The following is an 18405-nucleotide window of genomic DNA, read 5'->3' on the forward strand; positions in this document are numbered from 1 at the left end:
GAGCCCAACCTGCCTTTCCAACCTTATATCCCTCACTGGGTAAGTAGCCAGTAGATATGATTACTTATTTACTTACTTTTGTAAACCATAGGCCTCCATTGTGAAATGCAAAACTAAAATCCAAACATATTTATAGAATATATATATGAAGACATAAGGATTGATTGCTTAATCTAATGTAAAATAACAATAAAATATTAGACATGGAAATGCGAAATTTAAAAATCAGCATCAATTCACTAATTATTGATTTATTTTAGCTACGTTCAAGAAAATACCTGGCATCTTGACTTTTGAATATTTTATTTGTGTGCATACAGAGAAAGATGGATTTGCCAATGTATGTTTTGTAGCTATGGAGAAAGGGAGGGAAGGAAGGAAAGAAAAGAGAAAGAGAACATGAAGAGAAAAACTTAGGAAAGTCTGGCTTTCTTTCCTGGTGCTCTATTTTTAAAGCTGGCCTCTTTCTGATAGAGCTGCTTGCAGCATATTCTAGCTGCTGTCCTGCGACATTCTAGGAGTGAAACCTTTCCATTGTTTTCCAGGGAAACTCTGTACTTTGAACAAAGAATCTTGACAAAAGGGGAAGGACCAAAGGTAGAAATAATCTCTGGAAAGAGTCTAATGACAACCCAGGAATGTTTCAAGTTGTCAAGAGGAATACAGCTTTTGAGAAGGATGGGAAACCAACAGTTTCTTTGAAATTCAATAGCATCAATTTCACGTAATTCCAAGTTCTTATAAAGAGCCGTGACAAATGGAGGACTGATAAAGTTTCTAAAACTAAACCAAAGATGTTGATGTGTTCAGTTTATAGAAAAGATGCTCGATGCCACAAAGTACTCAGCATTATCGTCAACTTTGAGTCGTTTGTTAAAACAACTTTTTCTAGAGAAGCTAGATGTTTCTCGCTCCCTTTAAGGAGTACAGGGAAGATCTCAGATTGTAGATAAATATGTAGTCTACCAGGTTAAGGACTGTTTTAAGATGAGAATCCTCTATCGTTTTGTTAAAAGTGCCTCTCTCATGGAACTTGCACAATGCCAGTATTATTAAACAATAAAAAAGTCTAGACCAAGATGTATTTTGATGTATTTCAACACGGTGCCCGATCAATGCTTGATCCACTTTATTTTACACTAAATTGACAAATTGTCTCAGCATGCATCTTTAGGTAACAAACCCAAGATCCTTATTACTTTACCCTCCTGAAGACTGAAGTTTATTGACTGCAGAGGAGGGAGGCAATGGTAAGGTATACATTTTATATATCACAAAATTGTGGTCACTTTTTAATGCATCCGTATCATTTTCTCTTAGTAAACTTTACTCATGTGACTTTTGCATTAGCCTGCCATAATGGGATAGAACGTTGGGGGATACTAGAATTGCCAGCATATTATTTATTGGAACAATAACTCTAGGACGTCTGCAGTGTCTCTTTTAAGTGGTCAACCAGCATCTCTTCTAGGGACAGAAAGATAGCTCATAGGTTTTTCTTTTGAGACTAAAGCTGACAATTTGATTGCTGAAAGGGCAGAGGTCAAAAAAGAATTACATTTGTGCTTATTTTGCATTTGAAAAAATGAATTGGTTGCCTCAGTTTCAAAAGTAAGCAGAGAAAAGTAAAATAGGGCAAGATTATGTTGGAAAAGCCCCACTCCAGTGCTCTGTAACAGTCTCCTGCTATCCCCGGAGAACGACAGGATTTTAGCTGTCCCTGCCCCTGCTGCTTGAAGCAGTGATTTCAATTACTGCTTGATAATGCGGACAGATCAGTGCACGGATCACAAGGGTTCCTGGAGAATTACTTTGTTTAGCTACTTTAGCAACTCTCATCTTTGGAGTCTATTTAAATTACAGAATAGCACCATCCCTGTTTGTCAGGCTCTGCTTCACAGCAGGAGCTCCAGGAAAAGTATGACTTCAGTCCCCTCTGTATATCCAGCTTAATGTGGTGAAGGGGCACCTGGCAGAGCCAGGCTGGGAAGCTAAACAGTAGCTCTTGTGTCCCTGGCTTCTTTGATTTTGGGGTTCTGACTTGGATACCCCATTATATGGGATGTGATCCCAAGCTACATATGGCAGTGAATTTGGGGGGTATTGCCCATTACTTCATCGAGTATTTCCTGACCCCCCACCTCCACCATCTGCCAACTGCCCCTCTTGGTGACTGGGTGAATGGGCAAATAAAAACCACAAAGTAAACCACTCCGTTTCAACTTATAATAACTGTTCCTAACGTTTTACAGTCCTTTGCAAAATGATTTTGCATGCATCATATTATTTGATCTTTGCAACAACCTGTGAAGTTTTATTATCCACAGTTGACGAATGATGTCACCCATTATTTGATCCTCACAACACTGTGAATATCACAATCGCTGTGAAGTGAGTTTTATTATCCCCATTTGAAAGATGATAACTTTGATGTTTAGAAAGATGCCAGAACTGGCCCAAATACCTCAGCTAGAAAGTGGCTAAGTCAAGATATGAACCTGGATATCTGAGTCCCAGTTCGGAGCTCTTGATATTTCAGCAAAGGAAATGATAGATTTAAGTCATAATCTAGTCCTCTTCCATGACCACCTTAGCATAGGACCTTGAGCAAATATTCTTACCAATCATCTAAAAACAATGTAAAAATATTATTAGCAATAGTATGACTAGCAGCCTGTTCTTATCCTGTTTGGAATGTTAATTAGACAGGGGAGCTGATTTGGGTCCCTTACAGAAAATGAGGAGAATATATGCAGGGGTCTTCTCTGACTGCCCCTTTCTTTCCCTAACTCCAAATCACCAAGGGACTCACCAGAACAATTTTTGAAGGGAAAAAACTTAAAATGGGCCAGGAATTTAAATCAAGTGCTACAAAGGCAACCCATAGCAAGCATATCTTTCCTTGTAGGTAGAGAAATCAATGCCAACAAGGGCACTGGATAATGCCTGAGGTTATGTGAAGAGAGCTGTTGACTTTGCAAGGGCAGCAGGCATAACCTACGATTATACTTTCCTTTTATAATAAATGCCATGAAGGAAATGCTGCTTCTGACATTGTTGTACTTTATACTTTGGGGAAAAGAAATCAACCAAGGAAGCTAGGCCTGAGGTGAAAGCCACCAGAAATGCTTAGCATGTCAAAGCACAACATCAATAGCCCTTGATCTTGGAGGAGGCAACAAGCATTCTATGGGAAACCTGAGGAAAGGGATGGATTGAGGGCAGTGGAGCTGACAGACACAGTGATGGCATTTAGCTTTGATGCAAATGGTTTCACTGTCTCATGGCATGCAGTAGCCCAGCTTTCTGTTTGGCAGTACTAGAAAAATTTGAAACTCCTTACTGAAAACCCCAAAACTCTCACAACCTTCCCTCACCCAAGGAAACAGGCTTTTCTAGACTATGATTTATTCAGAAGCTTATTTTTTTTAATAACAGCTTTAAGATATAATTCACATACTGTAGAATTCACCCATTTAAAATATGCAATTCAGTGTGTTTTATTATATTCTCATAATTGTGCAACCATTGCTACAATCAATTTTAGAACATTTTCATTACCCCAAAATGAAATCCCACACCCATTAGCAGTCACCCCACATTTACTCCCCAACTCCCAGCCTTAGGCAACTCAAATCTGCTTTCTGTCTCTATGGATTTGCCTATTCTGGACTTTTCGTATAAATGGAATCACACAATATGTGGTCTTTTGTGTCTGGCTTCTTTGACTTTGCATAATGTTTTCAAGGTTCATCCACGTTGTAGTGTAGGAGAGGAAAAATACTTTTCCCTCTACCCTTCAGAGTTCTTGGCTGAGATCCTGTAATAAAAGACAGATTAACAAGAGAAAAACCAACAGAAGTTTGTTAACATGTTTACCTCATGTATACATGGGCGATATCCAGAGAAAAATGAGTCACTCTCTGAGGCGGCTTAAACGTAGGCTTAAATACCATCTTATTAGGGAATGGGGAGAGGGTATGTACGCTTCTTAGGGGAGAGTAAATGATTTTTACGAAATATGAATGGGCCCTTAGAACAGATGGGAGATATGACAGATTGTGACAAAGTTTGTCTGGGTGTGGTGTGGACTTCTAGTCTCCTCTCCTGTGATGAGTCAATCTTCCTTGGTTGATGAAACTCCCGAGGAGGGAATTTAAGCAATTGAGTTCCTTTTGGAGGATCTGTCTTTAGGCAGATAAGGGGAGTTCAGAGAGAACCTGCCCCTCTATTGGCTGTTTTACAAGTGCCTACAGCACAAAATAATCAATATACCAAAGTGGTATATTTTGGGGTGGTGTGTTATGCTACCCTTCAGTAGCATGTATCAGAATTCCATTCCTTTTTATTGCTGATAATATTCCATTGCATGGCTATACCACATTTTGTTTATCCATTCATCAGTTGGTAGATATTTAGGTGTTTCTACTTTTTGGCCATTATGAATAATACTGCTATGAATATTCATATACAAGTTTTTGTGTGGACATATGTTTTTAAACCTCTTGAATATACACCTAGAAGTGAAATTCTGGGTCATATGATAACTCTTATTTTTAAACTTTTGAGAAACTGCTAGACTTTTCCAAAGCTTCTACACCATTTTACATTCCCACCAGCAGTGTAAAAGAGTTTCAATTCCTCTATATTCTTTACAACACTTGTTATTATCTGTCTTTTTGGTTATAGCTGTCCTAGTAGATATGAATTGGTATCTCATTGTGGTTTTGATTTGCATTTCCCTGATGACTAATGATGTTGAGCATCTTTTCATGTACTTATTGGCTATTTTTTTTATCTTCTTTGGAGAGGCATCTATTCAGATCCTTTGCCTATTTTTAAGTTGGTTTGTCTTTTTGAGTAATAGGAGTTTGTCCTGAAGCTTTTAACATCAGGTGTACTGTGGATTGAATTTCAAACTTGCTTACCTGATGACATCACTCTGTGGTCCGAGAAGTTGCCAGATCTTTTTCCTTTTTATGTGGTCAGTCCTGGGTCACTTCTTTCTTGAGTCTGAGTGTGGTGGCTTACATATGGAAGGTTTCAGTTCCACAGACATGGCCTTTCACTGACATGGCTCAGAAGCTCTCTCAAGGGGAAGATGAGGCATTACTGTCTTCTGTGGCAATTGAAACCCTTAGTTCTTCTACTCTCCAAATAGATCCTCTGTTGTGTGAAAACTTATCACCAGAGTTCTTATCACTTTGTTAGAAGGAATTCATTGCTTGAATGCTCAAGGCCTTTCTTCACCTGTGCTATTGAGGTTGCTGGCGGAGACCACATTTCCTAAGAGAAAACAACAACTTTAAGTTCTCTATACAACCCAGAAAAGAACACCAGGGAAGGACAAGGCAAAATGTTTCAGCCTAGATTGCTAATTAAATCTAAAATTTAGTTTTGACTCTGACTTCTTCACAATTCTATCTATTCTTTACTTAATATGTTTTTTTAAACATCAGGCTACACATTCTGGCTCTCCATTAGCCAGTTTCTAGCCCCAGCTACATATTAGAATCACCTGAAAGACTTTTACAAACTATATTCATGCTGGTGCTGCACAACCAGAGTTTGATGTCACTGATCTGGAGTGGGCCCAGCCCAGGCCTCTAGAATTTGCAAAGCTCCACACGTGATTCTAATATTCAGACAGTTCTGAAACAGAAGCCCAACTATTAACAGCCTCTTATTATCCACCTTATAAAAGAACCCATTGTCCTCTTTAGATCAGCACTTCTCAAACTTTAACATGAACAGCCGTCCTCTGGGGGTCTTGTTAAAATGCAGGTCTGATTTGATGGGTCTAGGGTGGGCTCTGAGAGTCTGCAGTTCTGTCAGGCCCCCTATGAGGCCAAGGCTGCTGACTGGTTCCTCAAAGTCCTCAGAGTTGGGGACCCTCTACATGTTCATGGCACTTTTCAGTTAATCCTAAATGAGCTTTATCTCCTCAAGGATTTGACTGTATAAGATAGCCATCATCGAATATAGTATGTGCTGCATTCCTTTTAAAAATAGAATTGAAATTCTATCGTTGCTCATATAGGCTGTCTTTGTGAACATAAAAGATAAAACGGTAAACCTCTATATTAATTTAAAATAATGATCCGGATGCTTTAAAGTGGTCATAAAACTACGGCACAGTTGAATGAATAAGGGAACTTGTGGGTCACATAATTGAAAGATACTGGTCTTTGGAGCCAGTCACAGGAGTCTCACTTTGCGACCTTGGAAGTTACTTGACTTCTCTGAGTCATTGTCTCCTCTTTAAATTCTGAGTCGTAGAAGTTACTTCTAGGGCTGTTGTGAAGCTTTAAGAATTTAAGAATTCAGAAATGCAAAGTGCCCATCAGTCCATTGACCTCTGAGTATGCCTAAAGAGAGGAAAAATCTTTAAAATAAAATAAAATAAAATAAATTTTAAAAGCCATTGCAGTATATAAATATGTGAAATCCTCACCAAAATCTTCTGAGCGAGGATTTAGAAAGGAGAGTCTCTTCCCTCTTTTTTTTTTTTTTTTTGTGAGGAAGATCAGCCCTGAGCTAACATCCATGCTAATCCTCCTCTTTTTGCTGAGGAAGACCGCCTCTGAGCTAACATCTATTGTCAATCCTCCTCCTTTTTTTCCCCAAAGCCCCAGTAGATAGTTGTATGTCATAGTTGCACATCCTTCTAGTTGCTGTATGTGGGACGCAGCCTCAGCATGGCCAGAGAAGCGGTGCGTGGGTGCGCACCCGGGATCCGAACCCCGGGCCGCCAGTAGCGGGGCACACGCACTTAACCGCTAAGCCACGGGGCTGGCCCCGAGAGTCTCTTCTCTTAATCCTCCAACTTGTCTATTTCTCACTTCTCCCAACATCAAGGGCAGTCTTAGGGGGAAGAAACCACAAAAGGACACACTGAGACTGAAATTGAAAAAAGGGACTGTGATACTACTTTGGCTTACTGATGAGAGACTAGAATATATTTTGAAGAGATTTTCTTTTTTAGCTCCCACTATTAAAGCCACCTCTTTCCTTCCTCATTGCCTGCCTGAGTCACCACCTGATATAAAAACTCCTTGTTATTAGAATGTGTTCGGGTCCTTTGAGACCCATCAGATGAGAAATACTGAGAAGTATAGATGTTGGTTTAGTATCATCAAAGGAAAGACACTGCAAAAATTGAAAGGAATGACCTGTATTTTTCCACTAAATAAATTGATCTTTCTTAACCAAATGCTTTTTATTTTCTAGAAACGGAACCAAAATGTATTTCCATAAAAATTTTGGCCATATTGAAAAGTTATTTAATGTTATCATAAGATTTGTAACTACTTTACTCGTTTCCAGAAAACATAATTTTATAGTACACTGTCCAACTTTAGGGAGATGTGAAAAAATCAAGTGAGAAGTTCTCCTTACTGTCTTCATAATAATTATGGTAGTTGAAAATTGCAGGGCATCAGTTTTTCTATTTGTTCCTTGTCGGTGCAATAATAGTGCAAGAGTTGTTGTTGGATGAAGGGCTGTGTCTACCCAACTGTTAGACAGTCTCGTTTTGGTTAGCCTATCAATTTAAAGAAATAACAACAGCTATCTGACTGCTTCCCACTGGTAAATAGAACAAAAGAACCACCAACGTGGATCTGTGTTCTCAGGGAGAGGGAGTCCTCGTGACAGTGCAAAAGCCCTGTGAATATGGGATTGGTGTGGCAATAGGGGCAAACTGGAGGACCTTTAAGGTCCCTTCAGTCCTTGAGATTCTATTTCCACTGCAGAACTGGGGGGAACAGAGGTATGCTTCCCCTGATTATTAGGCTAGTGGAACTGAAGTCTCCACCAAATCAACCCCGTGTCGTGTAACAGAAGAAGTGGTGGAAGAAGTGGTGACCATCTCTTTGGTGCATTAGGCTCTGCAAAGTAAGCAAAAGACATCCCAAGGTTATGTTCCTTTAAAAATGACATGGGTTAATTTCACCTTTGCTACCTTTGCTAGGGGGAGAAATAGTTCTGTTCTGAAGCAAAAGGTGAACATTACCAACGCCTTCTGATTTTTGCCTCTCTTGATTCAGAGGGCTAATTCATAAGGATTAACTTCATCCTGCCTCTTTAAATTGACTGAAATGTCTTTGAATAACCAAGGTTTCTATTAATAGCTGTGCTACGCAAGAGGAGCAAAATCAATATATGATTTAACCGCACCTCCTGTCAGGGGCACTATTGATTGTATTATCACTGATTTTGAAATAATATGACATTATGCAAATCCCATCTATTTTAGGTGTCTTTTTCAGGCACCTCCTGTTTGCTTTCTTTTCATCTTTGATTTTCCAGTGTCACAGTTATTAAAGACTGAAACATTTTCTAAGGATTATGATCCTAGTTAATAGTGGTACTGTAATGATAAATTTTAAGTGCTTATTTTATTATGGAAACGATTTGTGTGTGGCCTATATTTCTCACACTCATCAGCTACTCAGAGTATAGAAAATTAAGCTGTTACAGCAATAGAGGATTAAATTCACCAAGAATAAGAACCAGTATGTTGATTGTTTCTATTTATTTGTGAATAAGTGGTCATGTTGCCCTTTGGAAATGAAACTGGTAGCCTTTCCTAAATAAACTTTCGCCCTCTTAGCAAGGCTACTCCAGTCATCTTCACTGTGCTTTCTCTGTTTCTGCAATCTAATAAAATCTGTTATAAGATGCAGGATGGGTTGGGAGTGCAAGATGGAGAAAGATAAAGTCAAATGTTTCTAAGTAATATAAGCAAGAGCATTGCAACATGATGTCCACTTGAATGTACCCTGCCATGAAGTGCCTTGATAATGAATGTTGACCCATCAGGTCCAGAAGACGGTAGCATGGCCCTTCTAATGCCCATCAACACTTTCCCACACTTGGTCTTATGATGCCAAATGCTTTAGTAGAGATGTACAACTATAGTTTATGATTACAAGGCAGTAAGATGGAAATTAATACCTAAAATGCCTAAATTTGATGACAAAGAGAATAGACATTTGGCAGGTTTTTGTAGAGTAAATTTAATCTCACATATAACATCAAATTCAGTTCTGAAATAAAAAGCACACATGTCATCATTTCTTGTATCTTCTTGTGCTTTCTCTAATATTTTGCATTTTTTGGATATTAAGGAATGATCAGATATTTTGGTTTATTCGGGGCAGACTTTTTTTTATATACTAAGTAAATAGGTGAATTCCAGAAAGTCGTTCTGGAAGTTAGACAGCAACTATTCACTGTATACGTGTAGTTGAACTTTGTCACACTGTTGGTAGTTTTGTAAATATCTAACTACTCAAAAAAATGATTATTGCTTTAGTCATTTACAGCTGCTCATCTAGCCTTAATATTTCAGTCTTTGAGGACAGAGCTGAGATATAAAAGGCACTGTCATTAGCTCCAACTCCTTAGTAATGGGAAATTGGGATGTGAGCATCACGCAAGGATGTTCTTGAGCTGAGGAGCAGAGGGTAGCTTGTGGGGCTCCGAAGGACCAGAAGCAATCATTTGATCTCACTTCTACAATGCTAACCCAGGAAAGCAGTACTAAAGCATTTAGCATTAGAGGATGGAAAATTCGGAGAATTAAAAGCAACTTCTACCTTTATTCTCATTCATACTATGAAAGAAAACTGATGTTTTTTGGCATGCATAGGTCTAAATGAAACTTGATGAATTTGATCGGTAATTTTTTTAAAAAACAGATTATAAACTAATGTCATTCCAGAAGACCTAGAAAATTCCACCAAAACTAAATAATGTCCATGACATTAAAACTATGTGTCTATATAAACTCATTGTTTCAAACACATTAGTCGGAAATGTTCCTGGCTGATGTTACGGAAAAGAAATATATTTTCAAGGACAAACAAGTGTTTAGGGGGCTCTGAGTCAGTTGTAATACATGAAGTGATTAAGCTCTTATTCATTAGAAGGTAATATTAGATTTATTTTCAGAGTCATCAAGGCTTCTGGGCCGTTGAGATTTGCATAATATTGCGTTGTCTTACCTGCCTGTCAGTCACTCACAACCAGAGGACCAGAAGGCAGGAAGTGCCAAGGATGGATTACAGGGAGAATTCTTAGCGAAATGCGTTGGTGTATCGGTCGAGTTTGAAAGTAGTGTAAGCGACGTATTTTGTCAAAGTTGAAACTCAACTTTGGGAGGGAAGAAAATGACTATAACATCATGACTCCCCACTCCCCACCTTGCAAAACAGCTGTTGGAAGGCTTCAGCTTCCATCTTTAGAAAGACTTCCCCTTGTGGTCTAGGTGGAAAATCTGACTCAACTTAATAAGAGTTTGATTCTAGAGCATTGGTTGGGGTAAGAAAAGACTTTTATTTTGTGATTCTCTTATACATTTATTATTTTAATAAAATTTTATGATAACAATATGATGTTTGGAAATACAGTAAAGTCGAATGAAGGCAAAAAAAAAATGACCCGCAAACCTATTAATCAGAGATAACCTCTGTTAATATTTTGATGTGATTTACTGATTTGTTCTAAAAGAATGAATTCCAAGGCACAGCTCAGACAATCCTACAGTTAAGGCATTTACTAAATAAATATGTTTTTCTTTTCTTATTATTGTGACCTGTGTTTCTCTGCTCTTCCTTCTCATGGTGATGATAAACCTATTAGCACTGAGTGCTGTATTTTGCCCAAAATAATTCTGTGGCTCTGGGAAGGGGAGCTATGCATCGCATAACCTCTCCAATCTTTCAGACCTATCCCCCACCCATTCTGGAAGAACATGCTCCCAGTACAGAAGTTTCTCAGTTGCCGTTTGTCTGGAAGTGCAGCTCATTAACCTTGCTTTCCTCTTCTCTATGATCCTTCCCTTTTCTTTCCGCTTCCCCTTGTTCGTCAATTTCTATTCTTCTCTGTTGCAGCAAAACAATATCAGTCAAGGTAATTGATGATGAGGAGTATGAGAAAAACAAGACCTTCTTCCTTGAGATTGGAGAGCCCTGCCTGGTGGAGATGAGTGAGAAGAAAGGTGGGGGAGCTGCTCCAGGGCTGAGCCCAACAGCTTCTGCTGGCCTGTGCCACCCCTGGATGCCTGCACTCTTCAGAACATGACTTATAACACGCACATCCCTCCACCTATGTAACAGGGCATAAATCTCACCCAGGGTCACAGCGGGCCCAGTCTGGAGCTCCATAAGCCAGTTTTGGCCACTCTGCACATTACAGGTCTGAGATACTAATTTTCAGTGCTCTCTATCAAGCCTCCATTTCTGGAAAGTTGGTGCTGATGCTTGCTAAACCAAAATGAAGCCAACTTTCTGATTTCTCTTCCTAATTTGGGGTACCTCCTGACTGCTAATTGAAGCAGGAAGAATTTGTGCTAGTGATAAATTAGCAAAGAAAACTTAAAGGGGGCAGCTGAGAGTGCCCGAGATGCCCTTTTACATACTTCGGGAGGTCCATGTGTTTCCAGTTCTCCTTCCATAACATCACAGTAACATTCAGCTTGGTGAACACCTAGCATGAGCGTGTGACTCCAACCATTTGTTTTGCCTTTGTCTTGTGTTCCCACAGGAAGATCATTACCATTAGAATATTTGACCGTGAGGAATATGAGAAAGAGTGCAGTTTCTCCCTTGTGCTTGAGGAACCAAAATGGATAAGAAGAGGAATGAAAGGTGTGAGAGTATACAAAGACATACCAGCGAGAAATTGTACTCTTCTCTCTCCGTGTCTCCCTACTCTCACACTTAACCCTCTCCTCTTCCTCAGTTTCCAAGTACTTTACTTCCATTTCCTTTGGAGCTTTAGCAGTTTCATTGCCCTTTCCTAATTCACAAGTGCACCAAGCCATGTCCATTTTCTTCAGGAAATGCCAACTAACCTTGATGGAAACCAGATTTAATAAATACTGGAAGAAATTTCTGTAATTCAGAAGTGATGAAGTAAAAGAATGATTTATGTGTTTAGTTTTTCACTGCTTAGGGATCATTCCACTAACTAATATGTTAGTGATAAAGACTACTTAATACATATGAGTCATGGTAGTTGAGTCTGATGGCAGCTGATAGGAAATTTCAGAAGAATTCAATAATTAGGCTTCTTTAGAGAATCCAGTTTAAAAAAAATAAAATTAATAAGAACAAAGATCCTTAAAGAGTAGTGTTATCAATAGTCTGGTGTTCATTTTGGCATAATATTTTTCATATCATCAAATATGACATTTAAAAGTGACCATATGTATGAAACCATAGTCATATCAATTTTCTTTAGTAGAAAGGATATGGTCCTTCAGTAAGAATTCAGCCCTCACTTAAGACCTATCCAACCTTATGCTCCAAAATCTTTTGATCCTTCTGGAATTCACAAATTTCTAACATGTATAGTAAAAAAAAAAAAAATTAACAACAGTATCTTTGTAGGTAGTTTTTTTGGTTGATGTGTACTTACATTTTTAGAAAATATTTGAACAAAGAAGCAATTTCTTTGCCTTCTTTAATTTTATATCTATTTTATGTGGCCTATATTTAATAAGGAATGGCAGGAATTTTATATCAGCTTGAAAGATAATTTTTTATTCTGAATTATTACGAGGGCTTCCTATAATTATCTTCTAATAGTAGCCATTTTAAAAGGAATCCTATCCATTTAATTACATATGTAAAATGAGCATACTCCATATAAATAGCTCTTATTAATTGCGTATAAACAATTGATGAGAGCAGTATAGGAGATGATTAGATGGACCACTTTGCAAGAAATTTGTACTTTTACACATAAGGAAAAAATCAAATATATAGGACTAATTCCTATACAGACCCAACATTTGGGGGAATTTAATCCCACATTTGTAAGAACTCACTGGCCTCAGAGTCTATCAGAGAAAAAAAAAAAAGTATATGTCCCTGATTTAATCATGTTCAAAATGGTAAAAGGAGACTTTGGAATGATGGAGAAAGGAGCACTGGGGACCCGTGTTAATGCAGCTTGTTTAATATGCTCCATAGGCAGTAGGTGGAAGGAAAAGATACTAGAAAATCGTACTGATTTCTTACAAAGATAGGATCAAAAATACCTCATTAATATACAGGAAAAAGTACTTCTAAATGTATTCTTCCAAAGAACTGTCTTTTATCTAAAGGAAGAGCATCTTGGATACAGCTCTTTCAATTGTCATTTCAGTAGAATATGCCCTCATGTAAAAGCAAATTAAAATTCCTTGATAGCACTATCCGGTTTCGCACCTGCCAAGTGGATTCTTGTCACTATAAATAAAATTACTGACTTGTTTTAGAAAGTGTCCTGTAATGCCACTACCATTAGAGGGAAAACTGGGCCTGAAAAAGTCATTGTGACATTCCCATCTACAGCTCTGGAAGAAATTTATTTAATACATTTAGCCACGTAGTTTTCACCAAAATCAAGTGCCACAGCTTAGTCTAGGTTTAAAGCACATAAACTGAAAGACAAATTATGTATGCCTACCCCTCCCTGCCCCCACCTTGTCAGTTTCCATGGAATTACCTGTCCACAAGAAGGATTCTGGCTGTCCAATTATAATGTGCAGAGGTCTTAGATAAGGACACACAAAGAAGCGCTAATTCCTGGAACTCAAGTTTTAAAGATTTAAACATAAGCATTTCTTGATGGCCAAAATATCATCAAATAGAACCTCCAGAAAGAGCACTTTACTGTGGACCAAAGTGTCCTTCCAGGCAAGGCAGCCAAAATGGAATTTCCTAAGATGTTTAATCTGTTTTCATTGAATAAAAAGGGACAATATCTGAGATACTGAATGATTTAAGACTTCCATATGTTGAATTAACCTAACTCCCAGGCAATATTTAATGAGGAAGACTCACTCAAATAGAGTTCACGATTAACTTCATAAAATGTTTCTACTATATTTGGTAAACTAGATATATACACTTGTGCGTACACATATATAGTAGAAATGTCTTATTAACTGTCAAAAATAATATATAAAGTGAATTGTGTGTATGTGTATATATATACCTATAATCAATCACATACATTTGCAGAAATTAAGTGTTGGGACTGTTCATTTGGAAATATTCCCAATGCCACATGTCCTTAGGGTGCACCAACTTCTTAGCAGTGGCTCCCTGCCACTGTAATCAGATCTGCCTGGATTTCTTTCTGCTGATATTCCTCTTACTTTCATTATTCATCTGGTCTCTTATTCTGTGTTTGTCTTTGTCTGTTTCCTTCACAGCCCTGTTATTGAATGAGCTTGGTAAGCATTTCATTTCTTGCATTTCCTTTCCATCTCTCTAGGTTATTTTCCATTTCTATCAGGTGATACAGTAGCTTTCTGACTTTTAGTTCTATTGATTTACTAGCAAGATTGTTGTTTAGGGCCATTGGCCTCATTTTATTAAGGTTAGAGAGTTTCTATTCCATTTTCAGTTTAATGTAACCTTTTAAAAAATCAGTGATTTCTTAGGTATGCACAAGAATTAAATTCGTGCACTAATTCCCATAATCTTAAAAGAATGATTCGTGAGTAAATCATGAACAGATGTTTTCATATTTTCCTTAGTTGTAAACATAATTTGGCAAGTTTTTGTACCTTGGATGGGCTATCAGGCAGTCTAATGTCACTGGTATTTGTTATTTAGAGTGTAAGTTAAATAAATTGTAACATTTGTGTTTTTTTTTTTTTCTTTTTTAGGTGGCTTCACAATAACAGGTATGAATTTTTAAAGTCTAATGGCATCAAATTTTATTTTTTACTGTCTGTTCTCACCATATGTTGTTTACATTGTTTAAAGTCATTTCTCATTTTTACTTGCTTTTAATGAAGGGAAATACCTGTATGGTAAGATAATTATTTTTAATGTTCCTCATTTTCCCCTAAATACCCTTAAAACTCAAACTAAAACCCCATCTTATGTAACCTGTATTAATGTTCAGCTGTGGCACATGGTGTGCTCTTGCTACTTTTACACATTTAACATTTTACACATTAACAATGTGTATGTTGTGTTTATTTATAAGCAAATTTGTGTGGAGAACCTATAATTATTCCCATTTTGACACTGGTCAGTTTACAGATGTTCACATAGCACTGATGATGTACAGTGTAGCCTGCTGGATGTTCCAGAGAGTACTAGACCAGAGTACCTATGTCTCAAGGAGACATAGGAGTTGACTTTCCAAGACTGCTCCACGGCCCAGGCTCAGGATCCTAATAATAGATAATGCCCTGCTGGGAGAGGACAGAGCAGTCCCCTCATTTCGTTGCTGCGATCTGAGCCCCTCTCTGGGGACTTAAGTTTTAGTATTATTAACATGGTAATGAGTAATATTTCTGCCACTTAAAGTGCATTACAAAGTCAAAATGCCAGTCAAAAAGTTTAAAACGCTTAGATTCAGAATGGTACCCAGCCTGTGTTGATTACATTATTTAGCACAACTCCAAAGCTATTTTCTTGTGTAGAGAAGGAAGATATTTGCTTACAGCATCCTCTCTTTTGACCCTAAATATGTTCTCATCTTTCAGAATCATCTATGCAGATTTAGAGAGGGAGATAAATATCAAATGGTAGATTTGATTTGTCTGAAGCTGCAGGGTGAAGACGCCTCTAGAGGCCATCCTAATGGCCATGGCATTTTCCAGTATATTGTGCAGATATCAATACTCTAATTTTTTTTTTTTTCTGAAATCTGGTAGCTGATCAAAAATGTTTAGAAAGAAAATATTTCCAAAATTTCTAATTTTGAAAATGCTATGGTGGGAGTTGGGGTTAACTTAAACCACTGTTAGTGTAAACTCGTGATCAAGTAATTCTAATATGATTCTGTCCAAAGTGGAGCTTTCTGCATGCGAGCAATTTCACATGGGCTGTGGCTCTCCACTGCTTCTCTCCGGACACAGCTTTTAATGACAAAATGATTTATAGATTCTCAGACATAGAAATTGAAAAGGATAAAAATGCTAAACAGGACGAGTCCTTGTAGAGGATTTCTTAATTCTGATTCATCTGAAACTCCCAGATCAAGTCTCCCCAATTCTGCACTGCCCAAGATGCTATTTTTGAATCCAAGTATAGAAATTTACATTTATTCTTAAAACTTTCATCTTCTTTTTCTCATCCCATCAGTTTAACTCATTGAAGTCTTCTTGGAAATATTCTGATTCCATCACCCAGTAAGTTCGTTATCCTTGTAAGATTTGAGGAAGGTAGAAATTTGGCAAGTCAGTCTTCATGTCTTCCTTGAAGTAATTAAAAAAACAAAAAGTCAACCATTGTAGAAAGAGTATAGTATCTAGCAGCAGCTTCAGCCCCATGCAGCCTGATAATAAGATCTTTACTGAAAATCTTTGGCTATAGAATACCTTGTTAAACTGCATTGATGTGTTTGGATATCTTCTTATTTTCTGTATCGTTGAATATGTCGGGATTTTGCTTTTAGGGCCTTCCTTCCACATCATATGAAGCATCTTCCTTTTTAGTATCTAGGTAATGAGATCCTAGTTTTCTTTTCTCAGAAATTGTTCATATTAAGTTCTAGAATATCTCTCCAGTCATGTCCGAAGTTTCCTGCCTTGGACATGTCTTGCATCCAAGAGGACAGAAGCATTTCTTCCAAAGATTTCTATCATTTCAAGTACTTCATTAAGTTGTTTCTTATGGCTGAAACTTTAATCTGAAATAAGAGTTTTTGTATTGATACCGTCTCTTCCCAAGACTTGAAATGGATACAGTTAGAACAAGAGAATGTTCCAGAACTCTGGGAATCTCTACAATGGCCTGCTCCTCTCACTTTACAATACCTTCTTCTTCTGAACCAGGCCAGAATGTCTGGGATCCACTGTGTATAGATGCCCCTGGGAAAAGTTCTAAAACTCAGGTTTACACAGTGAAAAGCAGCAGTAAACCCTAAAGAGCTTTTCTTTGAAGTTGATTTGAGGCTTTGAAGTCAAGGCTTTGAGATGCAGGAGCAGCAGGGAGAGTTAATCTAGCCCTTGGACTTTCTGCAGCTTTTATGTGGTCTTGTGCAGCTGAGTGTGAAAATCTAAATTCGAAGCAGGATATATGGAAATTGAAAAAGTCATTTGGTCTACAGCCCAATACCTATATTTCAGAGATATCAGTAAGCGCTGGAGGTGCTTTTGGAATTTGCAAATTTTTACCTGTTGCTTCTAGACCTTGCCTCATTGAAAGGCCCTTGTTTGGACCTGTGATCTCATTCCCCCTTGACCATCAAGGCACGTAACACGATAGCCCCCTATATTCTAGCTCGTTAATGAGAGTTTGTAAAGCATTTCTTATTCATTATATCATTTAATCCTCAACCTTGTGGAATAAGATTATATTGTTCTCACTATAATAGGAGAGGAAGTGAACAGTCAAAGAGATTGATGAATCTACCCCAAATCACCCATCCAGGACTCAGAGCCTGGCCTCTTACTTTAAGTCCAAGGCCATGTGATGACCGTTCTAACCCCAGCACTTTTTTTTGCTCCCTCCCAACCCCTTCATTCCTCCCTGCATCTTAACCCCTTTTCAATCCAAAGCCCAGCTATGTCTCATAAATGCCATCAGTATGAATTCCAGTCAAATGAAAAATGGGAGGGACTTCAAAAGGGGGGAACTAGACCATATTAATTTGTATATTTTTTTAAAAATTAAGAATTCTGGCTCAATTTGGAAAAGAGAGAGTCATGTTTGATTCCCCAAACAGGCAATACTTTTAATTGATTAAAAGTATATGACAGTCAATATACCTCTTTAAAAGTTACTCTTCCAATCATATTATGCTTATCATGTAATAGACTTAAAAAGGCACATGGTTTTCTTAAGGAAGCCAAACTATGAAAATTCTGACAATTAAAAAACACCTTAATCAGTCCAGTACATAGGTTAGAGGAACGAGTCCCCTCCAAGTTCAGTTGTCTTTCACAGTTAAACAGAGAAGAGAAATACCTTGCCCAAGTTTAGATGGCAAGCATATGGCAGAGTTGGCATCGACTCCCAATCTCATGATTCCCAGGTCAGTTCTGGGTAGCTCTTGGTAGAAGCCAACAGCAGGTGGATCTGGCAGTCAATTGAACCAGGAATTTAATGAAAACTCGAGGCCTAGGTAATCCAAAGAGTTGCTGTGAGCAATGGCGTACCTTTGCAAAGCCTGCCAGTGCATATGACATTCTCCCATTCAGACTGCCAAGGAAATAAATAAGCATGTTCCCAGATGTTATGTTACTGACCCTCAAACAAACCTACGATGAGGACAGAGCAGGTACTATTATCCTCATTTTACATGTGGGAAAACTGGGGAAATGGCCTGCTCAAGGCTATGTTATTGGCACCAATAGGCTTCAAAACCAGGCTACCTGTCATTACGCTAAGTGCTTTCCGTTGTTTCATGATGCCTCTGGAAGCAGTAATGTGAAGGACATGG

General features: G+C 38.0%; 1 protein-coding gene across 2 annotated transcripts in view; it reads left to right on the forward strand.

Moving 5' to 3' along the window:
* The window catches only part of SLC8A1 (solute carrier family 8 member A1), a 318313-nt gene that overhangs the window by 241367 nt on the left and 58541 nt on the right, over positions 1-18405 (forward strand). For both annotated transcript variants that reach the window (XM_014792343.2, XM_014792339.2), the window contains exons 3-4: positions 11551-11654; positions 14672-14689. In XM_014792343.2, the coding sequence (XP_014647829.1) occupies positions 11551-11654; positions 14672-14689 (122 nt within the window). The remainder of the gene's footprint in view (positions 1-11550; positions 11655-14671; positions 14690-18405) is intronic.

The sequence above is a fragment of the Ceratotherium simum genome, chromosome 11 (assembly GCF_057802395.1).
Source record: "Ceratotherium simum simum isolate JZ-2026a chromosome 11, ASM5780239v1, whole genome shotgun sequence".
NCBI lineage: Eukaryota > Metazoa > Chordata > Mammalia > Perissodactyla > Rhinocerotidae > Ceratotherium > Ceratotherium simum.